General features: G+C 39.3%; 1 protein-coding gene across 2 annotated transcripts in view; it reads right to left on the reverse strand.

The window, feature by feature from the left end:
• The window catches only part of ANLN (anillin actin binding protein), a 28668-nt gene extending 12782 nt beyond the window's left edge, over positions 1 to 15886 (reverse strand). Inside the window, exons 1-17 of one of the 2 annotated variants that reach the window (XM_027665014.1) lie at positions 15764 to 15884; positions 11344 to 11497; positions 10705 to 10974; positions 9943 to 10289; positions 9031 to 9250; positions 7928 to 8121; positions 7682 to 7789; positions 7187 to 7307; positions 6197 to 6313; positions 5438 to 5664; positions 4761 to 4912; positions 4298 to 4445; positions 3525 to 3660; positions 3016 to 3198; positions 1196 to 1322; positions 219 to 267; positions 83 to 139 (exon numbers count right to left, since the gene is read on the reverse strand). In XM_027665014.1, the coding sequence (XP_027520815.1) occupies positions 83 to 139; positions 219 to 267; positions 1196 to 1322; positions 3016 to 3198; positions 3525 to 3660; positions 4298 to 4445; positions 4761 to 4912; positions 5438 to 5664; positions 6197 to 6313; positions 7187 to 7307; positions 7682 to 7789; positions 7928 to 8121; positions 9031 to 9250; positions 9943 to 10289; positions 10705 to 10974; positions 11344 to 11497; positions 15764 to 15781 (2628 nt within the window). In that variant the 5' untranslated portion in view covers positions 15782 to 15884. Of the gene's footprint in view, positions 1 to 82; positions 140 to 218; positions 268 to 1195; positions 1323 to 3015; positions 3199 to 3524; positions 3661 to 4297; positions 4446 to 4760; positions 4913 to 5437; positions 5665 to 6196; positions 6314 to 7186; positions 7308 to 7681; positions 7790 to 7927; positions 8122 to 9030; positions 9251 to 9942; positions 10290 to 10704; positions 10975 to 11343; positions 11498 to 15763 lie in introns of both variants that reach the window. The other variant, XM_027665015.1, reaches the window with a different exon arrangement.
• Between the last annotated feature and the right edge of the window lie 11655 nt (positions 15887 to 27541).

Below are 27541 nucleotides of genomic sequence, written 5' to 3' on the forward strand. Positions count from 1 at the left end.
AGTCAGTTCTCCCTGAACACAGCAGTCTTCCTAGTGCACCTTCTGTTGAAACTTAATATACTGATTTTCATGTTTCATTTACCTTAGATTTATTTGCCTTTTTCCTTTTATCAGTGCTGGTAACTTCTTTTCTCTGCACCTGTAAGGAAAGAAGGTATTAAGAAAGTACAGCACATTATTCTCTGTTACACATCCTCTGCACAGGAACTGATACATACCAGACTGTAAACTTCTACATTTATTTCAAAGTCATTTGACACATCATGCCTAAAAGGAAGGAAGGGGAAAAATAGGTTAAACAGAAACTGAAGCAAAAAGATTTTTGGTTTTGTGTATGGTAGAGGTTTTGGGGGACTTTTTTTTTTTTGAGTTACTCTTTATTTCTTCCCTCAATCAGCTCTTTAAAACTAGAAGCAGCTAGGTTCTACAGAGAAGCTTAGCCATAGTGCTGACTAATAGCTTAGTCTTAGTTTGCTCCTGCAGGGCAATACGGCTGTTTGAGATACGTTGACAGTACGCTTCAGAGCAATTAACATTGCTATTTTTTAAGACTTTAGTGTATTGCTATTTAAAGATACTCTGCAGAACTCAAAAAACAAAAGGTAAAGGGAAAACAAGTACATCTACCGTTTCTCGGATTGCACCCTGCAGTACACACATTTCCAGAAAGAGACTGGGTCTAAGTATATAGATTTAAGTGAAAATTCCAGTTCAGCTGGACTTTAAAAAGGGAGTTTGTTTATTTATTTTGAAAGACTTCTAATAACAAACAGCCATTTGAACTCACAATACCTTTTTAGATGACATATGAGACCTTGAAGTTTTAGTTGTAAGAGTACTATTTTTTCCAGACACTAAAACCAAATAGCTACATAAAATGTTATTGGTTGCCAAAGAGAAAAACACATCATCTCAGGCATGGTAATCCATCTGTCTTTGCAGGTGTTCCAGGAAAGAACAAAGGTAGAAAAAGCAAGAGATAAAATAGCTGATGGATGTCAAGTAAGTCTAGGTTGCTCTTCTGAGAGAAGTGCATTCCAGCTATTTCTTGAAGTAGGAAATACCTACCTATACCACAAAATCTTGCCATATTTGTTTGCAGAATATGACATTTTTGTATGAAGATTTTAAACATTTTTTGCATGCTCTACCATTGGAGTTGAAACTGGTTCAAAAAGAATTTCTGTATACTTACATAGTAAATGTCGTAGTAAAAGTAAGAGCATCTCCATTCAGGGAACTGGCAGTACTTGCTAATGGAGTCACAATCATGTTTTCTGCTCCAGATCTCAGGATTATTACATAGTAGTAATTTGCTGAGTCTGTAAATACATAGCAGGTAGTTTTGTTAGCCTGAGGAGTTCAAAGTATCTAAAAATCCCAGAATTCTGAATTACCATTAAATACATCTGTTTCACCCCAATTAAACACTTGGTTACAGTCAAGACTTACTTATAAACTTAGTCTTAAAACAATTTTTTCTATGCTGTGTTTACTAGTGGGACTGTCTCCATGAGATTCATAAAAACCACGTTATTGTCTGGGGCATCTCAGGCCAGACCTACACTAACCCTTGTGTGAGAAGGGAGAGGAAGAACTTGCAGTCAGATTCAGCAGCTAATCTTAGTTCCTTACACTCTTTAGGTCTGTCAGCTCAAGCACACATCAGCTCTTGCTACTGCCCATTCTCGTGCTTTTTTCAGTCCTATGAAGTAACTGGCTATCCAGGCAATTCATTTCCTTAACCTTTCACATAAGGGGAAAACAAGCAAGATCACCACAAACACACATCTAAAGAGTGTAAGGAGATAATTCGGACTTTGTGCAGCAAATTGCACAATGTTCTTGCTTTACGTAATGTTTAGCAATGTGAGACTACATTAAAAAAAAAACACAAAAAACAAGCCAACAAAAAAAACCCAAAAAAACCCAAAACAAAACACCCCAAACAGTTTGAGTGCTCTGTTGTATAGGATAAGTCACAGCTTTCAGAACAGCTGTTGTAAACTCCAATAAGCATTGATTTGTATGCTTTATATTTGATAATCTCTTCAGATGCAAGTGATTAATAGAGCTTCTGATGCACAATGCATAGCAAATTTTATGCTTCCAAGAAAAAGGTTTTATGACAAATAGTTCATAGTTGTTTGTTTAGACAATTTCATTTTGAGAATTACTGACAGAAATTAAACTTATATTTTTGTAACCCTTAGAGAAGTTTTTCTATAACAGAGGTGAATTGTCTCCTGCAACAGGAGCAGTAACATGTTTGTCCAATAACTTTTGTCCTTAAGTTTTAGTGAGGCAAGAAGCAGAAAGCTGTCCACACACAATCATATTTTGTGGTATTATATCAAATAGCACTGGTTATTATGGGCTTGCAGATTCTTTGAACAACCACATGCCAGAAATTCACTATATTCCAGAATGGGTCTCTAGACCTACAGCAAGATATTGTTAGATATTCTTCTGGAACAAAAAAAGAAACAAATCCACATTTTGACACTTTGATTAACTATGACAATTTACAAATACTAGTATTCTATCATAAGTATTTTGCAATGTTAACAGAAGGATTGAAAAAAATAGAGGCTTAATGAGCATTTCACAATGCTACAAAGGTCAATTTATGTAAAGATCTTTAGTATTAGATTTGCATCCATCAAAAAAATTCCAAGATGGCAAGAGAGAAGACAGCCTGAGATATAAAATTCTACTTCCTCTCCAACAGATTACAGAGAATCACAAAGAACTTTAAGACTGGCTGGAAATGTCTTGATAAGTTTCTTAAGTCTCATAAGCCATAAAAAGATGCAACACAACCATGGAAAATATTGAAAACTTAATCAAAAGCAGATGAACTGAAAGTAATTGCTAGATTTTCATTGTCATTAGATTTCTTAGAACATCAGCATAGAAGACAAAAAAACCCAAGGAGAATGAACAAGAAATAAATGTTGGGAGAATGAGGGAAGGGAGAAAAAAGGGTTAAAAGCTTTCGGTTGATAGCCTTACCTGGCTTTTGAACTGTACCACATACAAAGTCTGCTTTTAGAGGTAAACGCATGTCTGAAATGGAAACAGATCCCCTGGATGGAGCAAATTCAGTGGATGTAGAAGCACCTTTATTTCTTTTACTATGAGGTCCCTCGCTCTTTAGTTTATTCAGTTCTTCCAATAACGCAGTTCTCTTCTCAGCTGCAAAGAGGAATTAATTACAGTTGTAACAGAGGAAAAAGTAGTACTGAAACATTTTTTTTTTTGCCACAAGCATATAAAATGCAACATAAATGTTAATCATCTTCTAGAATAGTATGAATATTAGGGTCAAGAAAGGTACCAAGAGTGTCCTCTCACCTACAAAAGAAGCTGAAATGAAACAGATAATATCCTCTCCTGTTTTCTAGGTGAAGAACTATAAATATCTACAATGATGTATAGTATGTGTATTATCACAGTTCCTCCCAAAGTGTTCTTGACAAGGTGTTCATGACAAAGAATTGAACTTGTGTTTAAAAACCTACTTGCAAGGAGAAGAAGTCTCTCTGCTTCTGCTTCTTCTTGTGACCCTTTTCCATGTTCCTCATCAAAACAGCAGTTCAGAGCTTGACTGGCTTGATAAATCACTGTCTGCTGCATGTTGATCTCATTGTTCAGTTCCTAGGGCAAACCAGTGGTAGAAATAATTAGCCAGAAGAGTTATTTAGTGTTACATTCAAACAAGGAAATGTCTCAAGATTAGCATTTTTTGGGGCTATGCTTCAGAAAAGATCAGATCACTTAGATAGTAAGCTACAAAGATTTTGCAGTTTACAGTTACTTCCACAAAAGAATATTGCAGTACAACTTTTTTTGACCTCAGAGGTAATTTAAATATGGTGGGGAGTGAAGGACTCCAATGCTTGTATGCTACACATGCAGTCTAATGTTCTCTTCATTTGGGGGAAGCAGCAGCTAACCAGAAATTCAGCACTGTAGGTGAACGAGGCACTAGGAAAGATCAGAATATTGCCTACTGAAAGTATGTAGTCATAAATCTGGCCTAATTCAAAGGCAGCGACAAGATACAGATTCTGTCTCCTTCTCAAAACAAAGTCTTGTTCTCTCCAGACTTCCTTTATAACATGATCCTTCGAAGAGATGCAGCTGTTCAAATTATGCAGTATCATTCCGTACCGTTAAATATTTATGTTAAACAATCTAATTTTGCAGTTCTAAGCAGTATGTTAATTCATAGGGGAAATTAAGTGTGGAAACAGCAGATTAGAAAAAGGATTTTAAAAAGCATATTAGATACCTGCATTTTTTTTTTGATATTGACTTGGTCAGATGGGCCATTCCTTTTCATTTCCAGTTTGGAAGCAACATCTTCTTTGCGAACAATGATTTGCTTTATTGAAGGACGATCAGTCTCTTTAAATCTCTGAGATCTGTACGCATCAACACTTTTAAAAGAGGAAATCTCATGAAACGTTTCACAGGTGTGCCAAGTTTTTTTTCTTTAATATACATACATATGTACTGCATATTGATGTTTTCCAACTTGCCTAATTAGTTTTCAAAAAAAAAGCATGCTATCAGCTCATTTTAAGTTTAAGGGACATAAAAGAATTCACTGAGACAATCTTTGACAAAGGTTGAGATCCTGGAAAAAAGTTTTGTTCATAGTTAAAGCAAGTACACGTCCTTAGAAGAGTCAAAAAAGCCAATGTCTTAATTTATACACTTACAGAATCAGGGATGAGGTTTGTGTTTATTACCTATATGGAAGGTTGCGATCTTCTGACATAGAGCCAATACTGTCTCCAGATTCTGCCCTGGGAACTTTAGTCCTTTGGAACTTTTCAGACTTCAGACTTACATCACTGGTACTGCTACCTTCCCCAGTTGACTTACAAGGAGAAGCAAAGGCCTGGGGAAAAGAAAATGTTGTACTACCTGTCCACATTATTAATTACCTGTTTTCTCTGACCTTTACTTGTTTTGCATGTAAACAATAAATTTGGAGGCTGCTTAATACTATTTAACAGATGACATCTTACAAATATTTCCTAGGACATGAAGCAAATTTATTTATTTATTTTAAGGACACCAACAGATTATCGAACTCAATGAGATGTCACCCTTAGTTTCTAAACCAGTGTAGTTGCATAATTACTTCTCTTCAGATCTTCATCAGCAACCACTTCACTGAATGCATGTCTACCACTGCAAGTTCAGTACAAATAATAGGTTGATTTAGCAAAAGATTATTTGTTTAGCAGAGCATCCAATATGTGACACTGTTTTCAGAGGAAAATAACTTTGCCTCATTATGCTCTCATTAGCAAAATGTCATTCTCTATCTGTTCAGATATCCTAATACAACAAAATGCCACTTCTCACAAGCAAATTGCACAACTCTGTGTGTCCTTCTCCACCTCATAAGAATTCTCACCTCTGAACCAACAGATTCCACTAGAGGGGTTAACAGAGACATTGATGAAATATTCAGCGACTCTTCCTGCTCATCCTCATCGCTTTCACCTTCCAGGCTCATGCTCATTTCTTTCTTCAGCTTTTCTATGTCTGGACCATCCTCTTGAAGAATTTCAAAAATCTCATTTATCACTTTTGAGCTATTCATTTCATCATCCACATTCATTTTGACTTGGCATAGTTCATCTGAAGGGTGACATTTTAAAACATATTAGTAGTATCAAGACTAAACTTTCCCTTAAATGAGTGTGAAGTGATATTAACAGATAAACTATTTTTGTTTTTCCAGGAAGCTTGATTAAAAAGCATTTCTTATAGTCAGGCATATAGAACCTGAAAATACACTTCTATGATTATTTTTTAATGCTATTTTCATATATGCTGCTTAATCGATAGAGGGAATGAAAAGACGCACCTCTTAGACAAATTTCAACCTTTTAGTTCCAATACATCTGAAACTTAACTGCAAGACCCACAGTCCTTACCCAATGAACTCTTAACATCAGTTTTTTAATATTCCTTGAAGACTTGAATGTCAAGGGAGAAGGATTATAATAAAAGAAGTTGCTTGTTTTATACAAACCTCACTACAAAACACACATGAAGGTCAGTGCATGTATGGTGACTTCATTGTTCAGACTTGAAGGATATTAACACTGTTCTAGACAAGTGGTAACAGAGAGCTAAGTGCATTAATATACATCTACTCAATACAAACCTTTTGGTTTCTCAGCAAGTTGTTCGAGTTTAGAGGCAGACATCACTTTTACAGGGCTCTTTGACTCAGTGATCTTGGAAGGACTGGGTTTATCAGTCTCTTCAGATTTAGAAGCATCTAAGTGGTCTATAAAAAAAAGAAGTATCTGAAGATTATGTCTAGTTTTTGAACTTTAATTACTGAATTTTAGAAATTTTACTAACAAAAAGACCACTATATTAAGTATTGCTGTTAGCTGGCTGTCAAAAAGCCTTAGAATATATATCCTCCACAACCTGTACATCTAGACTTCTATCTTATAATCAGAAAACTGATACCTCAAGAACAATGCTGAAGTCATAGCAGAATGCAGCCACTCAAGAGTAAAAAGGAAAAATTCAAAAAAGCAAACAAAAAAACCAGTAAACAAACCATCCCACCCAAACCCAATCCAAGAGCAGGATATGATCCTGTTTTTCTAGAAGCACATTTAATAGCCTGTTTGTCCAGAAGGTCTGGAAGAAGTATTAACTAAGTTCATGGTTTTTTGTGCAAAAAACTAGAGATTCTTCCACTCAGTAAGCAACAGAAAGGGTATCACAAGCATCTCAAAGTTCTTTTCACATCTCGTACTATAAGAATTAATATTGTAAAGGGATACTGACAAGCGAAGAGTTCTTTCCCATTAGATTATTGTGGAAATTTGGATTCTCAAATACAGCATAGGTTAAATCTGTAACTGACAATTCTCATTCACTTCCCTACACTTAACCTATGTGAAAGTGTAAAACACAGGTAAACTCACTGAAAAAGAAAAAGACAGTCTTGCCTTGCAAACCTTTCAAGTGGTAGAGGAGTGCATCATGATATGAAAAGTTGTAGATAAATCAGTTAACAAATAAGAGGTCCAGTTCTACACATCAGTGCTATGAGCCTCTTTATCTGCTCATGGAGGTCAAGCGCAGTGCTTCTGTCCAGTAACAGCAACAGGCAAACTGTGACAGTTCTTACCCGAAGACTCCACACTGGAAGACTTTACTGGCCCGTCACCTGCTGGTGTGTTGTCTGTTGATCCAAAAGCAGTGGCATCTGAACTAGGAGGGCGTTTTGGACTAGCCTGAGATTGGTTTTCCTGGCAAGAATAAAAACATAATACATTCAGGGTGTAAATATATTACTAAATATTGTTTGTGTGAGGAGTTTTCTTCTGCTTTTGAAGTTATAGAATACAAAAAATACCCCCACACTTAATATCATGAAAAAGTAAATAAATTAGTTGGCTCAAAGCAGTATCGCTTGTCTTAGTTGATTTTGCAAGAGGAAAAAAGAAATCTAATAACTTCTTAATAAAAGTACAAATCACTTGACAAGTGGTCTTGCACAGCCTGGACATTCCCCAAAGCATACGTTTTTTTACTTTTTATATTTGCACATCTATCCCTGTGTTCAGAACACATTGAAGCAATTCAGACTATCATATTTTGATACATGCAGGTAACACATTACCGTTTTAGCTTCTGGAAGTTTCCTCTTTGAACTGTCACTTTTCTCCGCACTCCACAGATTGCCCCTATCAAATCGGCCACGAAGGCACGCAAGTTCTCGTTCACGTTCCTAAGTAAATAAAGGGGAATGGGAGAAAAGGTGACAGCTTTAAGATGTTGCAACATTTCAAATTCCTCAGATAGGTGCAGAACACTAAGAATCTTCCCCATACCTTTATAAGTAAGCTATGAATGTAACAATTCATACCTGCTTAAGTTGAAGTGCTAAACTGGCAGTAGAGGAATTTTCATTTTGTTTGAGAAGCCTTTCCTGGATTGTCCTGGTGTTTGGGGTAACAACAGGTGTTCTGCACCCAGAAGTATTTGTAGCAGGGCTGCGTGCACTACGCTCTTGACAGCGCTCCCCAAAGCGTTCCAGGAAGGGCTTAATTCCTGATCCCCCTACAAGAACAATTGTTTCACCTTGAAAGAAACTCTCAAAAATACAGAAAGAAATCACTGCAATTTGCATCCTGATGAAGGTTCTCAGTGAAGCAATTAAGCTGTCTCCTTTACAGATCTTACTCCGTTATATTTTATACAAAATGAACCTGAAGGTCAAATAACAGAACACTGAAGTTAATAAAGCAGTAAATCAGACCAAATAGATGTCCCTCTCTTACTACACTCCACATGTGATACAGTTATTTAAACTGGTTTGCTTTTTCAACATTTCCTCTATAACAAACTTCACTTGTATCTTTCATGAAAACGAGCATTCTAATACATAAGGTAAATATATTGTTCAGCATCCACCCTACTTTATTGAGCTTGTCTTTTATTGTCAGCATATCTAGAGACACACATTTCCTTTTCAGAGAGTTCAAGCAGTTAGTCCAAGTTTCTGACACAATAAGCAGTTGAATTTAAAACTGGGGATGCTCACTTGTTTTGACATCAGTGCTATAAACTGAAAGAAAAACACTATGCAAAGTTAGTGCATCTGTGGACATTTAGCTTTGATTTCTTTTAACATATGCAGACTCTTAACATTATATTGACAGGATACACAGTGTTCAACAACTTGAAATAAACTTTGAATAATCTCAATTAACATGTTAGTATAAAAAGTTAAACTGATTTTGCTCTTAGAGAATTACTGAAGTTGTGTCCAAAAAAATATCCCTGCAATATATGGGAGCTGTACAACTTAAAGTAACCACAGAACTCATTGGAATTTTAATCAATTTACAGCAGGAAATAAGAATTTAAGGTAACATACCAGATAATACCTAACTAATTGTAGTTTTGAACACAGAACACATAAACCTAATTTGAATGAACATTTACCGAGGCTGAAAAACAGCTTACCTGGTGTTGTGGGTTTACCCTTGGATTCAAGTTGCACATGTGTTCCTTTGACTGGCTCTTCTTTGGACTGAAGTGGTTGAGGCAAAGATGATTTTGCTGTTTGTGTATGCTCTTGAGTTTTCTTGGGACTGCAGGGATTCTCTGTTAGCAGTTGTACTTCAGATTTGTTAGACTGGGGAGCAGTGGATCTTGAGGATTGTGTTAAAAAATTGTTTGGATCCTGAACAAGAGAAAAAGGAAAAACGTTAAGATGACACATTCTTATTCTCTGAAGAGGAAAAAGAATGAAAGTATTCTGCATAGCCTACTATCACCTAATATATCTATTCCATCAACAAAAGAAAAAGCTGAGACAAGTCTTAAGCTTTTCTCTTTTTTTTTAATCCAGTATTCCAAATTGCTTCAGAATTTGATTCCAGGTGCTTTTTTTAGCTACTTCAGGTATTTTCCCACATTTCCATAACAAGACTGCAGATATTGCCATTGCATAAGTGCCATAAATCAAACAATACATGTCTGGTACTACTAATTTCATCATTCTGATTGAGTCTTCATAAAGCAACAATATTTACAATTTCAGTCAATCAACTACATAAAGTTACAGAGTGAAACCCAGTATCTCTTTAAAAAGCCCCTTTCTGATGGTCAAGAGCAGCAACCAATTACGTTGATATCAACTTTTACAAAACACTTAAGTACTCTCATCTTTAAATCTCAGCAAAAAGAATTCTAAGCTGTTTCACATCTGTGATTAAACAAACGGCATGTGGGATTTCAATAAAGGGAAAGTTGTAAATAGACTAAAATTGCTCACACCAAATCTTTAAATTCAGATTAAACAGTTATGTGTTAATGTTTGTACCCTGCAATACTCATAACAATTTTTAATCAGCAACCAAATCAGGCACTCACCGCTCTCTTTGAGTTTGCTGGTTTATTAATAGAAGCCTCAACAAGCCTTTGAGAACAGGATGCAGCTTCCTGCTTTACACTGCTACTATTGATTCTAGCAGATGCTCCACTTGTAGTGGACAATTTGGATAAACAAGTAGTGCCAGGCTGTTCTTGTGCATTGTTTTGCTTTGCAGATGGATGACTTAGGTCATCTTCCCAGGAACCAATTGTAGCAGCAAGGTTAGCTAAACGGCCTCTTCTCCCAATAGGGGTTTCACTTGCCAGGGCATTAGATGTCTGCTTAGGTGGAGAAACAGACAGATCTTTTGACTGGAGAGGGGACACAGAAACACATTCAGAGGGATCTGGAAAAAAGAAAACACATTTATTTTGCTAATAAAATATATTGAGATATATTTACATATTTTGCATTGTACAGTGTATTGAGTTTAATCAAGAGTTAGATGTTCCTGCCAACAACAGAATCTAACTACTAGTCCTGAAGGCATTGAGACTAATCAAATTAAACATTTTTAATCAAGCAGTGTACTAGTTTTATGTCACTGTTGTAAGGAGTAAGGCATCAGACTAGTAGGAGGAAAAAAAATTATATTATTAAGCTGTGGTCAAAGCTTCAATATTTTAGGCCTTCCCTAGCACTGTCTCAGAATTCTTTATTAAAATATTGGCATTCACACACACAAAATTATCTTCTACTACCAAACAATCATCAATACAAACACTGAAAGACACCACTGCTGCTTAGCAAGCGAAACATACCCTCACTATCCCAGCAGCGCCGCTGTTCTGCCAGTTTCTGCATACGTGTTTTGACTGAAAGGGCTGCAGGAGTTTCTGACTTGGTGTTTAGAGGCTGAACGGATGAAGCCCTGTTAGAAGCAGTTTCATGCAATTCTGAAGTCATCTTAGGAGTGTCATGGCTTGTGGAACTTGAAAGAACTGGTTGTACATTCTCCAAACTAGAAGCTTGAGTCTCTGTATCGTTAGGGCAGAGCCTCTTTGATGGTGATGGTTTTGTATCAGGTTTTACTGTACAGGTCAGAGGATTCAAGTAAATTAGTATTCAAACGATCTAAAATATTTCCAGAGACAACACAAAACTATAGTGTCAATAAAGTTATAATTTTTGAATACCCTGATATGCCTCCCAAAAAAATGCCCTTCCCAGATCTATGAAGCACAAGGCACTATCTTTGGCTATTATTTCTAAATAGTTCACTAATTCCTTAGCGCATCTGCTCTCAAGTCAAGCTAAACATGAGCTAGTCCTAGTGGTCAGGTAACTGCATCCCTCACTGTTTATTTTAAGATATACACTCAGGATTCTCACTTGCCCTTAGGAAAAAAAAATAGGTCTTGCATCAAAAGACAACCTTTATTAAACTTGTTGCCAAATACCTTCTTCACCAGGAGGAGAAGCCTGGTTACCAGTTTCTGCCAAAGGCTCTCTGACCCTCTTGGTCTGCATTGTGGGTCTTGCTCCCATCTTGGGCCGTTCCGCCATTTTCTTCTGCAGGTTCTCTCGCCTGGCACGGGTCCTTTCAAGGAGTTTCTGAGTAGTCAGTAGTCACGTGTTACTATACATTGCAGCGTGTTAACCAGTAACAACTCAAATTAAAAAACAGTAGCATTCTATATAGCACACACTAAGATCCACAATATGAGAAGCCAGCCAGTAGGTTCCAAACTTCCAGTCATTAAATCAACTAGTGTCTCCCATTAGCTTGGCTTTGAAAGAAAACCAGGGTAAAGAGATAGAAGCAATGGCAAAATTAAAGAGGGGTTCATTTAGAGCCTGAAGTAGTCAGAAAGGTTTGAAAGTAATTATGTTTTTTTACTGAATCACCACACGACAATCTTGATCTGTCAAGTCTTGCTAGCAGGGTTTTTTTGACAGGTTGCTAAAGCATCTGGTCAAGTCATCTGACTGGCACTAACCCTCTAACAAAATAAACAGCAGTGAAGCCGTTGTCAAGTGATCATAAAAAAATTCAACAAATTAAATGTGTGGTTATCAATATTAAAAAAAATTGTTGCTATTACACCTTCTAAATCAAAAGGTGAATTTCTGTGCCTGAAGCTTAAATTTTAAGAATAGACTGATGTTATGACTAGTTACATTACGATAAATAACCTGTTTATTGAGATAACTGTATTCAGAAGAACATATAGAGATACCAATTAAGCTACCTGACATTATCTTTCATTCCCTATCCATTGGAAATTTGAGTACTCTGATTATATCCCATACAATATAGCTGTTTTAGTAAATGCTCCACACTAGTAGAAAGTGATTCCTTATAGCATCCAGGCTTAAAATATGTTGTGGTTTGTCTGTATTTTTTTTTAAATACAGCATTCATAAATCATTATAACTCAGTTTGATCACATCTAAAGGATACTTAATTATTCCTTTGATCTAGATTTTAAGGTTCTTTGAGACAAGAAAATGTGTGATTGAACTAATGGCCTTTAAAGGGAAGCATATAAACTGCACTTGTTTGGTGGCACATAAATTATTGTGAGAACTGTGCCAGCCATTATCCGTCCTGTTGCACAGCAATTAAATACACATTTCACATTTTTAACTGTCTAAGGTTGAAGTCTTAAACAATGTTCCATTGTAGGGTAACACAGGACAAACAGAATGTCAATCTCAACAGTTTTTTTGTGAAAGCAAATCTCAGCTTCTCTAACTTCCATGGAAGAGGAGGATTTTGAAAGGAAAAAAAACCCAACGACAAACCAATCAAGCAAAAACAAAACAAACAAACAAAAAGACATGAAACGACTTCAATGCAGATTCCATCTTAGTTCCGTCCACAAGTCATGTTTCCTTATTTCAGCTTACAAAAGGCAGAGCTACAAGGTGCACGTAATACCCACATAATTTAAATAGCCATTAGGATATTTTTTTAACAGTTCTTCTTTCACAATGTTGAATATATCTTCCACAACAGTATTCCTGTGGTTCTATTCGAAAGGAGTCACATTCCTTTCTGTTTTGTTAGTTCAGTGAAATAGAGTTCCAGTTGTTAAAAAAGGGATGTCACTTCCCAAGAATGCATGCCTCTGTTGTTCAGCTCCAGCTCCTATTGGCTTTTTGTATCTCAAATTTTCCATGCAACTGCCATGATTCAAATGCTGCTATGACACACAATGAGTAAGCCGCTCTCCAGAACTTGAAACTTACTTTCCGAGTTCACCAACAGGGTATTTGTAACAAGTACATTCTCAAAGTGTTCTGATGACAAAGTTTCAGAATATCATAGAATCCTAAAATCACATGAGATCCTGAGTTGGAAGGGACCCACAGGGATCATCAAAGTTCAACTCCTGGCCCTGCACAGGATAGCCCCAAGAATCTCACCATATGCCTGAGAGCACTACTTATTTCAATACACATCAAGGAATTTGAGGACTATTGAGTCAAAGTCAGAGGATCACTGTTCATGTTACAAAAGCACCTTCTGAAAATCAGAAAAGGCCTTCCCACTTCAAATGTTAATGGACAATCTCAGTTATTCAATATTTTACTAAATATTCAATTTCTAGTATTTATTCAATACTAGAGAAGATACTTGGGGTCCATATATGATTACAAGAATTTGTTCTAACTAATCTGCTTTCCTAGCAGAATAGAGCAAAGGGAGCAAATTTATCCATGACATTGAATGAATAGTGAACTTCAAACCTCATATTTGCAAGTTTTCCCTGAACAACTGCATCACTCTTTGCTCATTCTCCACACTAGGAAACCATACTTTACTCTATGAATGTTAATAACTACTTCAAATTACAAAATATCCTGAAAAAGTACTCACTGTACCATCTCCTCAGTGTGATCTGTATTAATAATTTGGTTGAGATTCAGAAGGTTATTAGCTTTTTCTTCCAAGATTAATAAAAAGAAACATTATTTCTTAGCTGTCTAATTTGAAAGCATTCCACTGAATTTTAGAGTAAGATTTGTTCGAGCTTAAATTGATTGAGACCCAGCCAAAATTTGCTACTGCAAAGTGATCAACATACATTGAATTAACAGCACGCTTTGGTCCATTAAGGTTCAAATATTCTGTGACTGTGAATTATATTGCTTTACATAATCAACTTGCAATGCCTCACCAGTTCCCTGAAAGTTACACAGCATGATAATTTGTAGACAAAGATTATCTGAAAACGGTTTAGCTAAGGGAAGGTTATATTAAAAAAAACGTAACAACACAAAGCACAGAACATAAATACTTCAAAATAGGTGGTTAAAAGGTTTCTTTTCACTGAAATTTTTTTTGAGGAAAATTACTAAACTTCAATACTAATACACTAATATTGGTGAGATCTTTACACAAGAGTGGAATGTTCCCTGTAGCAGAAACATTCTTGATAAGACACTCTGCAATACTGGCTAACACTTGAAAATGAAGTTTACTCAGGGGAGCAGCCTCACAATTGGTCATAGCTTTTCAAAGTCAGTTATGTACAAGAAAGGGCGTGTTGAGGTTGGAATACCTCCCAGCATGCAAAACCATTTTAAACTTGATTCGGTAGTCCAGACTTGAAGTTTATTTAAGACTAGCTGGATTGTGTCACTCACTACCAATTAAGGAAGCAGGTTTTAGATGTTTACATTTAGCAAGACTTTTCATGGAGGTAGGGTAGATCTGCCTTGGCATTACACATTTAGTAAATCTGTTTAGAACAACATCTTGTGTTCATTTTTTTAAAACCAGATCTGTGCAGCCACCTTTTTTGGGCACTCAAATTATTTTAATTATGCCAGTTTGATAAACAGATTGTTTACAAGGGGATAAGAAAGTAGAGATAAGAGAGTAGTTCATCAGTGTATCTGATCTGTTTTTTTTTTTTTTAAAGTTATTCGGGTTTTGTTTAGGCAGGCTGTGGATTGAAGGCTGCTTTTATTAGGAGGTTTCTGAAAGATGCTGTGGTATACTTCAGATGTATTTTATGTGTCAGGGCTGTAAAGTCTTGAAGCTGTCTTGTGACTACTTTGAGAAACCTCCTAGTAAAAGGAGGTTTCATACAGCCTTCATACAGCTTCAAGCTGGTCAACTCCACTCATTTTGCTACAGTTTTGTCTCTGTAAAACTCAAGCACACACACAGCAAGTCCACCCTAACAACTGACAACTACTTTTTTTTTTTTTTTTTTAACAAAATGAGGAACTGTGCCTGCCAATGAAGGTGACCATAATCGCAGATGGCAATAGTGCCAAATAAGATGCAGTTTTTTCAGACGGTCGCCGCTTTGGGCAGACTTGACATCCGACCTTTAGGTACGCAGTACAGTATGTGTCAGCTCCCAGGGTCCCTTCCGCTCCAGCTGAAAGTTTTATCTGCCGGATGAGCACGAAAGGCAAACGCCCGGGATGGGAAAGGTCCTCTCCTCCGCAAACCCTTGAGTGAATCACCCCTCTGTCTTCTCCCGGTAGGGACCTGACACCTGGGTGGCTCCAGGAGCGGAGGGACCAGCAGGAGCCGGACGGGGGTGGGGGAGCAGAGAGGGTCTCCCCGCCGCGGAGAAAGCGGGTCCGCCACTCGCCCGCAAAGCCCCGGAGTACCGGGAGCGGGGACGAGGGGCGCTGGACGGGGCTCAGCCGGGAGTCAGGCTGGGAGGAAATATTCCGCCCCCAGAGCGCCGTGCACAGAGCAGCTCCCTTGCCTTCCCTGCGGACCCCGACCAGCCCCTTCTCCGCCCTCTGTCCCCGATACTGACAACTGGGCCCCTTCCCCAGCTCAAGGCCCAGGTGCGGCCCCTCCGTAGCTAACGACCCAGGGGCCGGGTCAGGTCGTGCCCTCACCTGGGTGAACGGGTCCATTGCTGCTGCTGCTGCTGCTGCCCTTGCAGGGTCCGCTCTCCGATGCTGCCCGAGTGCAGCCAAACCTCCACCCCAACCGCTCCCGGGATTTGAATTTCAGCGCCCGCCGCGGAACCACGGGAACAGGGGGAGGTGCGCGCGCGCCGGGTTGATTGACAGGAGTGCCATCCAATCCGAGGGCAGGCGGCCCCGCGCGTCCCCACCCTCGACCTGCCGCGGAAATTCGCGGCCTTGGAGGAGCGGGAGGAGGGTCCGAGCCCGGCTGGGCTGGGAGGCGCTCCGGGAGGGCTTTCCTTTTTTCCCAGTTTCCCCGTTTTGAGAGCACACCTGGATTCGGGTGCTGCACCACCGGGTTCTGTGTCTGACCCCTGCCTGCGGCCGTGCTGCCGAGGGTTTTCTTGTGTGGCGTTGCCGGCGGTGCATCCAGCCATGGCCGCCCACTCACACAGAATCCATTAAAGCTGGAAAAGATCTCTGAGATCATCGAGTCCAACCTATGACCGAACACCACCTTGTCAACTAGATGATGACACTTAAGTGCCACGTCCAGTCTTTAATTAAACACTTCCGGGGACAGTGACTCTCCCACCTCCCTGGGCAGCTCATTCCAATGTCTAGTCACACTTTCAGTGAAGAAATTCCTGCGGATGTCCAGCCTAAACCTCCGCTGATGCAGCTCGAGACTATGTCCTCTCATCCTCACCTTCCCTTCCTTCTCCTTACTGACAGCCCCACCAGGCACTAACTGGGGGGTTCTAGAGAAAAGGCTTTTACCTCCTTTACAGGCAAGTAGGGCAACACTGCCTGATTGACCTCACAACTTGCTGCAGGTGCTCAGTAAGAGTGTGCCCTTAGCCTTTTTTCATTGGAAGATTAACTTTTCACCTGGCAGTGACGTGGAAATGTCAATGGAAAACATGATTTTAATGTGACTCAGTAAATTGGGAGGATTTTTACCCCAGTGCAGCTGTGAAATTCACAGCTCCTTCTCGTGGTTCTTGTGTTTCTCATCACATTACAGCCTGTGGGTCTCATGAAACCTTACCCACCAGTTCCTACCACTGTCCACTTCACCATTTCACTGGCACACTTTTATAAGTGGACATGGAATTGGCAGAGCCTCATGATGTGCTATCCAGGCACCATCTCAAACTTCCTTCCCATAAATATGTTGAATGCAATCACAAATCCAGCTTGTTTTTTCATCTCCAGTGTTCGCCTTAGGAGTCTGCTGTAGGTCTGACTGCCCAAATGAATAAACCTTGTCAAATTTCCAGTCCATCCATACATATTGGCACCACTTTACTTTTTGCTTTTATGCAAATACTGTTCATTACTTCGCATGAATATGAATACCCATCTTCACTAGTGCTATGCTTCTTGCCTCTTTGATTATTTTATAGGCAGTGGTCATTTCCTCCTCCAGTCTTTACTTTGCCTTGCTAAACAAACCAATATTCTTGTAATTGTCCCTCATTAGAAAATTTTTCAAGTGCCTTATTTGCAAACAGCATGGCATCAGTGTGCAGCAGAATCTAAAAATACTGTATCAAATTATATTTTTCTGAAGAAATCTTCAAGATTGGACACTCTGGCAAACAAACATCCCTGCACTGCTCTCAGATAAATGTGAGTTGGAGCAGCCCGAGGTCCAGCGTCAGAACTTGTTCACACACCAGGCAGAAAACTGGGACTTACCAGATGGGACTCATTACTCATTCATAATCTATGAACCAGCTTGTACAGTGGTAAGAAAGGACAGGCTTTATTTCTTTCAAGAGAAACTAGGCATAACTTTTACTAGCACATAATAGAAACATTCCTTTAGTGGAGCAGTAGAGAATCAGTGCAAGAAAATAGCAGAAGACAAAATAGCTAACATGGAGCTCAAAGTCACTGGCAGAAAATAGAGAGAATTACTATTTAGTCTTTTATTTCTCCTGCCATCCCAAAAGAAGAAAAGTCATGCACAATTGGAGCCCTTTAAATATTACAGAATTACTGCAGTTTAAACATGGTTTCTGCTTTACATGTAGGTCTGTGAGATTTATACAGTGCAGCTCCGTCTGTTCTTGATGCACTTTCAAATGTGGTTCCATCCACTGCTCCACTGCTGTTGTCTTTCAAATGACATGGCATAGTATATGATGCTCAGCCTGGGGACTGACCAAAACATTAGCTGCACTGTTCATGTACATAATAATGTCATCTGCTTTTTATTATCAAAAAAGAGAGAAATAATCATGCCTTATTCTGTAAAATAAATTTCTTGTAAAAAATATTTCTATGAAGTATATTCTGAAAAAGAAAGTGGAGATTCTTAGGAGTGCATAACTGCTTAAAATGTCAATGCACCATGCATGTGACAAATGTCCTTTCCTTTTGCTCTCTTCAGAACCAATAATTTCTTCATCATTTTGATCCAGACTCAATGGGCCCTTGCTAGAAATAAACAGAATACGTAGTTTCTCATCTTCTCAAGGGGTTACATCTGTCTTCCAGAAAAACAGTGGACAGTTAGTATACTTACCCTTTTAGCATTGCAAAGAGCCAAAGAAAGTCAGTCTTTTTCAAGAATGGTGCTATAAAATGACAATGAGATCTGTTGTCTGTGTAATAGTGAGCAGTACAGACCATAGCAATGGAATTTTCAGTTAGAGTTATATTTTTCTTATTAAATAATAAAACTATTTGCAACTTATGGGAAAAAATCAAATGAAGTTTATTAATCTGAAGGCATAAAGAAAAAGAGAGGGAAAGACAGGAATGCCATGTGAAACCAGCAGAACAATGAGCCAGCTCTGCCTGCTGAACAGCATTATAATTTATGCCAGCCTCTTGCATTCAAAAATTATGAAACACACCCTTAACTGTCTCCTCATCCCACGTGATATGGTTTAAGATTTCTTCTTGCCAGGAGTAAGCTAATGAAAAGTAATCTCTTCTGTAACAATAACACAATACAGAGCACTTGGGTAACAGTTTTTGCTGGCTTGCAGTTTTCATGGGAATTGAAAATGTGGACACAGGAGCCAGTCATTTGCCTTTTAACATGGCAAGAAAAACATTTTTACTTTCCCAAGTTCTACTTCAAAAAGCTTTAAAGCATGTTGACTGTTTTCAGGGGTGTATTTTCATCTTCAGAAAGTTATAGATGTTTGCACTAGCACTTTAGTAAGAGTGAAGCACTTTTTTACTAATAAGAACACTAGCCAAAGTGTATATTTGGCTTCCTTACAATACCAATACAATCATAAATATAAATTATTGAAGTTAAAAATGCTGATCTCAGTGTAGTCCACTATGTAGCTCTATGCTGTAATCCTCTGAAAATATTTCCTAAAACTTTCTTTCTGCTGAGAAACTGTGCTCACAGTTCTGATTCCAAAGGAAAGATGAGCAAGATGATTCCTTTGATTTGCAGACAAATCTCAGTAATCCTGTCATTTAGAGAAAATTAATATTTTTCAGCTTGTAATTTCCTTTTATTCACAGTTTAATAACTCAAAGTGAAAGTCGATGCTCACCTTTCTTGCCCTTGCAAGCAGATTCAACCTATTGCATGGTCATACAGTGCGTTAGAATACAGTAGTGTAGTATTCCTTGTAGGAATGCCTTGTAGATTTACTTTCAAAAGGTGTTTTTTGCCAGAAAATCTACTCTTCCACTAATCAGCTGGAGAGTTTGTCATGCTTCTTATACTAATTTCATACTTAATAGTATGATTGCATAGGATTCCACAGGAAGGAGAGGCAAATGTATAGTCTAGCACACAGTGGTGCGCATCATTATTTCTGGACTATGGTCCCATTAGAATTAATTCTTTCCCTTGACTTCAGAAAAAAGGTTTGACCATGAGGAAGGGATGAGGATACAGCCCTTTCAGAGCTTCTTGAGGACATCCCTTTCCCCTAGCCCATCTTGGTTTTGCCTCCAGTGGAACCTGGAGGATGTATGGTGCAGGTCTGACTCTCCATCTTGGCGATGTCTAAGATGAAGTGAGACTGTAAGAAATTCCCCTCTTCACAAGCTCCCCCACCAGGACCCCTGTATATGGGAATCCTGCACTACAGAAGAACAGCAAGAGTATAATATCCATCCTTTCAGTTATTCTGAAATGAGGAGCATACTGTGCCCTCAGAGCCTCTTGAATATGCTAGCATGACAGAGACTTGGCCTGGGAAAAGGCAGTTTCACCCCCAAAGAATGAATAGAAGGGCTGGTCCATAGTCTGGCAAAACACAGCTGTTTGTATCAATCTGTATTTTCTATTGCAAATATTGCATAATCAGAAACATTTTGATGGGCAGCATTTAGGATCTGTACTCTGTGACAAGCCAAAGGTGATTATACTGTTTTTGTCAGCTCCTATGATAATCACAGAGGAAACTTAGGCTGACATTATCCAGTAAAGGAATATATTTATGTCAGGAATAAGACAGGTTTCGTGAGTGAGTAACCCAATGTGTGACATGGATTTAAATTATCGATGCACAGAACACAAGTCTCTCTCCTAGTAGCCCAAATAGGAAATTCATAACCAGCTCAAACAGACTAAAACAATATGAGACCCCATAGCCATTTCAGCCTAATTTTTACCTGGCAATGTGCTTTATCTTACCACAACGCTTCAGTCACTACTCTGCCTTGGCAAGTGCAACTGGGGGAAAAATCCTTTAAAGTGTACACTTGCTGGGGGAAAATACGGTACATTTTCAGAAATGTACAGAATTAATTTCAAACTGTGTGATTTTATTTTTTTCCCTCATTTTTCCTTTGCAAAATATGGGAGGTTCTCAAGAAAACTCTGCCTTGCTGAAAACACTCTTTATATTAAAGGTTGGAAAAGCCCACTATCATTTATATTCTACAATTAATTACTGTATGATGACATGGATGGTTTAGTGTTAACTGCTGTCAGACCTGAAATGCACCATCTCATATGAGGAGCAACTGCGGGAAAATCACACAGAAATCAAAGCTAGAGGGAAAGGCAAAACCATTATGGGTTAATGGTTGGACTCAATGATCATAGAGATCTTTTTTCCAGCCTTAATGATTCTGTGATTATAGGGGAAAACAATTAAAAAAAGAGTAGAGTGAAAAATGGCACAAATAACAAGAGACAATAACAAAGAAATCCAGAGGAAAAGAAAGAAGATATATGAAAATGGAAAAGTAGCAAAACAACAAAACAAAACATATTTCATTAACAACAAGAGACAGTTGTCAAGGGGACTCAATTTCAGAAAAAAATATCTGGGTGTTTGAATTCTGCATTTTTACAAGGCTGTGGGAGTTAAGAAACATTTGCCTGTCATGCACTCTCAAAAGATTTATTGTGTTTAGTTTTCTTAGTATAATATTGCATTTGTATCACTAAATCACAGAAAGTTTCTCAGGACTGTTCATTTAGATCTCCTGAATGAGTTTCACAAGAGAAGGGGAATTAGACTTCCTTCTTTTGTGTCTCAAAGTAAAATTTCTTTCTTTATCCATGTGGTACAGATGTATGAAATCCTTTCTGCAAAAGTAGCATGTTTACACTAGAGGGTGCTACTTGGACAGGATTTTAGGCTGCTCAGTGTCTTGCTTTGAAAATATCTTTTTCAGCATTTGGAAAAAATGCACTTCTGAAATAAGCAGATATTTTTAGTGGGAGAAATTCTACTGAAATTTAAATAAACGTAATTGAAATGTAATGGTGATGATATTTTCCACACACATATCCATCAGGGACACTGGTCCCTCATGTCATCTCAGCTTCAGTAGAAATTACATGTATAATTACACTGAGGGTGTGTTAGAGATGAGTAAATATCCCTAATACTTCAGTCTGCTTTTGCTTAAAAAACTATTATGACATGGAAAGTAGGCTAACTAAAGGAATATCAAAATAAGATCATGGTTCTTCATTGATGAGAGGGACAGAAACATCCAATGAAGTAAAATATAAATTAATGGTCAGTAGCACAAACACTGCCACTGATGCTTGGGTGTGATGTGATGGAGGGCTGCCTCACCTTGCAATAAACCATGAATGAAGGCGAAGAGAGTGGAAATAGCCAAGAGGTTTATTTTAAATAATTCTTCCCTTGTCCTTCCAGTGGTATGGTGAGAACTGTTAGAACTCCGAACATGTCTCTCTACATCTCCAGGGGCTTTCGCTGGCAGGGAATCTCCAAAACCAGGCAGGAGGTAGAGGAGAATAAAGTCTGAAAATATCTCTGTTTTGGCTTATGCTTTCCCCAAGCTTGAACACAATTTCTGTCAGCTGAATTTGCCACTGGTACCACTTGAAAGGGATTATTCACCATGGAGTAAATAAGATAGCCTCAGCTGTTTTATTTACTCCCCATCTAACCCCACAAACCATGCAGGAACCTGCAAGGTAAAGCTCAGTAGCAGTGCCAGGCATGTACTTGGAAACTGGAAAAAGTGCGTGGGCTTACACCCTGGGTTCTGTCCAGTGCTTCTCCTCAAAAATAGGGCTTGCCAGCACACCACCTTCTCCAGGCCAGTCAAAGCCCCGTCAGCTCCATAGGTCCAGTCCTAGGTGAGAGGATCTGGGTGTCCCATGACAAAATGCTTTGATGAAGAAGTACATCATCACTCTTCCCACAGCTACTGGGTCATTGCCCACTGATGTCAACTGCCAAGGGTCCCCTGGTCCCAGCACTGGAGCTCTGGCTTTAGGAGAGTGCTGGCCCCAGCATGCAGGTGAGAGCTCTGTCTCCAAAACACCACGTACTCATAACTGCACAAGTTTCTTCTTGTAAAAAGCTGCTAAGGCCGTGTTTTGTGTTTCTTGGAGATCCCCTTCGCATTTTGTAAGTTTTATAGCCTGGACTAGCAAAAAATAGGGGATCAAATAAACAAAATGGAAGAGAAAGAGATAAGGAAATGAATGGCAATAGGAAAGGGAACATTGTGCTTTTCTCAGGTTGGTTAAGTGAAGCGCGCACCTGATCAGTCAAAAAGGATGATGCACTACTATGAAAACATTTGCTTTTCAACCAAAATTATCCCAGCACCACAAAAGAGTTGACCAACTTCAAAAAGCCCAAAGACAAAGTATGAATATTTAAAAAATTGTCATTATTTGGGAGCTGTCGTGGTTTAACCCCAGCTAGCAAGCAAGCTCCAAACAGCCATTTACTCACTCCACCACCAGCAGAATCAGGGGGAGAGTCAGAAAGGTAAAGGCTTGAAAACTCATGGGTTGGGATAAAGGCGATTTAACAGGAAAAGCAAAAGGCACGCAAGCAAGTAAAGCAAAACAAGGAATTAATTCACTGCTTCCCATGGGCGGGCAGGTGTTCAGCCATCTCCAAGAGAGCAGGGCCCCATCATGTCTAATGGTGAGTTGGAAAGAGAAACACCATCACTCCAAACCTTCTCCCCAGTCTATATCCTGAGCATGATGTCACATAGTCTTTGGTCAGTTTGGGTCACCTGTCCCAGTTGTGTTTCCTCCCAGCCTCCCATGCACTGCTAACTTCCTTGTCAGCATGGCAGTACGAGAAACAGAAAATGCTTTGGATTTGTGCAAGCCCTGCTCAGCAATAAGAAAACATCTCTATATTATCAACCTTGTGTTCAGCATAAATCCAAAACACAGCCCCGTATTAGCCACTGTGAAGACGATTAACTCTACCCCAGCCAAAACTAGCACACAGGCAGATTGTCATTAGACCTGTGCTGCCTGACCTGATATTTGTGTTGCCACAGCAAGGTACCTATGATTCATCTGCAGGTGTTTGTGGTTCGCCAAGCAACTTGCGCTCAGGCTGCCTGCCAGTCCTGCCCGCCGGTCCTGCCTGCCAGTCCTGCCTGCCACTGCCAAAGGCAATATCCTGCCTTTCTCAGAAGGACCCCTGTAGTGACAAGGCATTGCTGCAGAAGTGGACAGATGGTTAGGGGAGGAAAGGTCAAGAGGGCCGGACTGGTCCATCAGTCCATACTGTAAGCAGGTGCATGCTTTACTGTGACTATTATATTTGTATAACCCAGTTCTCTGCCACAAGAAAGCTGCCTCTTTTTTCTTAGCATGTATAGGTGCATTTGTGATTGTACAATAGACATCTCAGACTTTCTTCCCCATATGATAAAGGACAATGGTCAGATACATTTGTAGGTTCACATTGCAAGGATTGTACATTGCTTTCATTTCTCTGAACTTCACTGCCAGGTTTGTCTTCATTTTATTTGCCCTTGTTGGGTTTAGTCTATGGTTTTGAGCCTCCTTAGCATAAAGCATGAATAAATTCAGTGGATAAATCAATCTGAATACTGGAGCTCTATCAAGTTGTGCATCTTAGAATAGCAATCCCATTGAATAAGTCTATGAGTAAACAGCTCCCACAAGCATGTGCTGCCTTTGCTGTGTACTAGAAACATAGGACCCAGCTGGAATCAAAAGGCAATGTCAGACGCTTCTGAAGGTGTTTCGAGAAAGAATATATCTGGAAGGATGGTCAGTTGAAGTCATCTGTTATATGAAATTGTTTGGTCAAAAGATACTGAGACAGCTAAGAGTTATCAAGCAGGGAGAGAAGGCTGGCCTGCCACTCTGAAGGGCCTGAAACTGTGCCCAGTCATGCAAAGTTAGTTAAAGACTGTCGTTCTCAGCTTTCCTAGTTCATCAGTGATTCTTTTTTGTCACAGAGAGATGGCAGAAGATGGTGTGAGTATAGGGGAGGAACCAAATAAAACCAATGTTAAAAAGTGTGCATCTATCTATCTATATGTGTGTATATGCATATTTAAAATCCAAATGCACATATACTCATATGTATTTATATATACATCTGTGTTGGAGTTTTGCAGTGTTATCTTGTGACAGATATAGAGATCAATAAAATGTGTCACTGCTCTTCCAGACTGTACACGTTGCAGAGCTTATTGAAGCTAATATTTCTATAAAGATATTCCTCTGTGTGCAAGACATTGCAGTATTTTTTTACTGTGTGAGCATGAAATTATTTCTGAAGGCATGACCAAGTAGATCTGAAATTATCTCTGTTATGTTAAAACTGAAATACAAGATGTCACTTTTAATTCTGTCATCTAACAATGGATACGTGATACCAAGATAGAGACCTATTTGTATTGTGGAGCTGTGTTATTTAAGCTGTATATTCCACAGTGTGGCTCATCCAAGCCACAGCATTTGTCCCCATGTTCCCTCATCTCGCTACAGTGTGATCAGTGCCAGCTGCACTGATAGCCTCCAGGAATGTTTTCTTGACAGAGTAGCTTGTCTTTTTCCCACTGTCCTTTTCAGACAGACTTGCAAGCTAAGATGTCATTGAGGTCAGAACTGCTAGAGGTACATTAAATATATATGTGTGTGTGTGTGTGTATATATATATATATAATTTTTTTTTTCATATTGAAATATTTAGTAATGTTTTTCTCAACTGAGCTTTCCACGTTATTTTTTTAATCAACAAATGTGACAAAGCTTGCTCAGAGACAAAGCAGAAAGCAGGGACAGGTGGCCTTTTAGCATCCCTCCTCTGTGCCTTCTGCTACTACCTTTGGCATCCTCTTGCTAGAGCCAGGAGCTAGCATGACCTAAAAAAACCTTCAAGCCATCCTGCAAAGGAAAAAGGCTGGTGGGAAAAGAAAAGAAAGAAGTGGAGGCAGGGGAGACTGACTGTCCAAGCACTCTGTGAAAAAGGACTCAGGGACACTAGGGAGAAGTAGACAAGAGATGAGAGAGTTGGAAAGAAGACATCCACTGGATGGAGCAAGGAGAGGGGATAAATGTGTAAAATACACAAAAATAGGTGGAGTTACCAATTTCATTACTATAGCTTCCAAGCATATATAAAGAAGCATCTCTAACAGTAGAATTTAGGGTCTACGCAGCAAAACCATGGGGGAATTATGGTATACAATACATTGGCTATATATTTGAGCAGTTTTCTATCATTTCTTCATCAGCTGTGCAGATGATTTGCAGTGCTTGAACTGATTCATTGTCTTGTTGGGTTTTTTTCTGTAATTGCCATGTATCACAAGCAAACTCTACCCATTAGGGATAGCTTTGGCTCTCTAAATTTAAAAGTGTTTATTCAGTTCCTGCAATTTGAGATTTGGAGACAAGCCTGCAAGTTCCAGATGCTCCACTGTTAGCAAAACACTTTAGAGGGTATTTTAGGTTAAACTTAGACATGTTGACAGAGCATATATCTTCTCCGTTCTTCAAAGAATTCAAGTTAAAAGAGACATCAAATTTGTCAGTGAAGTTTCAGCACTGCCTCCTCATTAGCAGACTGAGAAAAATGACACCTCAGTCTTTTCATAGCTGGTCTTAAGAGTTCCTGTCTTTGACTGTGTGTGAGGCAGTAGTAAATAAAATGGAAATCTGTGCTTTTAACCTTTATTTTTGTTTTTAGTTATTGCCTGTGAAGACTGATATGAAAGCAGACAGAACTATCAGACCGTTGTCCACTCAGTTGTGTGATTGCATGCATGTAAGTGTCTCTAAGGATTCATGAAGCTTAGTAAAAGTTTTTCAGGTAGGACACAGAAAGGAGTTGATACTCAAATGTATCAACGAGCTGCAATCTGTGGAATTTCCATCCCCAATACATGATGATACAGCCAGATCTTATAGTACGATGCTATGGAGGGAATCTCTGTTACAGTGCACTGTAGGTATGGATTTATTGATGGGAGGGAAGGTGGCAGACATTTAAGGTATTTAGCTAAAGCAGTGCACAACTTCCCAGCCCTCAGTGATCAGCCTGGCAGATCACTACACTCACATAATATACGTTGAGCACTATTGTGCTGTTAAGTCACTTTCAATTAAATTGGTTTCTTCAATAAAGAAGGTTAAAAAAAAAAGGTAAATGCCTTATTAACACAGTAAAATGTATTGTTGTGTAATCTGACTTCAGTAATGCCCTTAAGTCTGCATGAAGAGTACAGAATCTTCCTACACTGTGCCTACATTAATGAGTTACACAACTGTGATTGCTAAGATAGAATAACTTGTTCCTATTTGATGCTCAATTTTAAAACACGCAGATTGTATTTCAAAGAGTGAAAGGTTTCACAAGCAAAGCAACAGATTGCGCAACAAGTAAAGCAACAGGAGGGTGCAACATAAAATCTGTCTTCAGCTTTAAATTCTATTTATTACTTATCAATGTATCATAACCATCAGTTACTGCCCTAAACTGTTGCCCTGATGTGATTCCTCCATTCTCTTTAGCATGAGACACCACCAAGTATAAAACACATCTCCCGGGATGGCACATATCCTGCTGAGCACCCTTGTCTCGTGCAGTCCTTCCTCTGCCTGCCTCAGGCCTAGCAGATAATTGCCAACCACACCACCTATCACCAATTGCAGCGATGGTGGTTGTTGGTAACTGATTATCAGAGGACTGCAACGCTGGAGTCAGCGTAACTTATGCTCGCTAGACTCCTGCAAAGGATGATGCAGGAGTCCATGCTGCTGGCGCCTGGCACCCAGCCGTGCCGGTGGGATAAAGCGGGCTGTGTCGGCAATATCCCGGAGTAGCGGTAGGCGGGGTGGGATACTGCTGCACTACAGATCCCAGGGTGCAGCGCGCCCTCGCCCCGCCCCTGCTAGCGTTCAGGCCGCGCGGGGCACGCCGGGACATGTAGTGTGCAGGGGCGGGCGGGGGCGCCGGCGGCGCGGCTCCCGCCTGCCGGCCCGGGGCCAGCCGCGCTCTCCTGGATCCGGGGAGGCGCCGAGGCGGGCTCATCCCGCGCCGT

Source organism: Corapipo altera, unplaced genomic scaffold (genome assembly GCF_003945725.1).
Source record: "Corapipo altera isolate COAL_440 unplaced genomic scaffold, ASM394572v1 89, whole genome shotgun sequence".
Classification (NCBI taxonomy): domain Eukaryota; kingdom Metazoa; phylum Chordata; class Aves; order Passeriformes; family Pipridae; genus Corapipo; species Corapipo altera.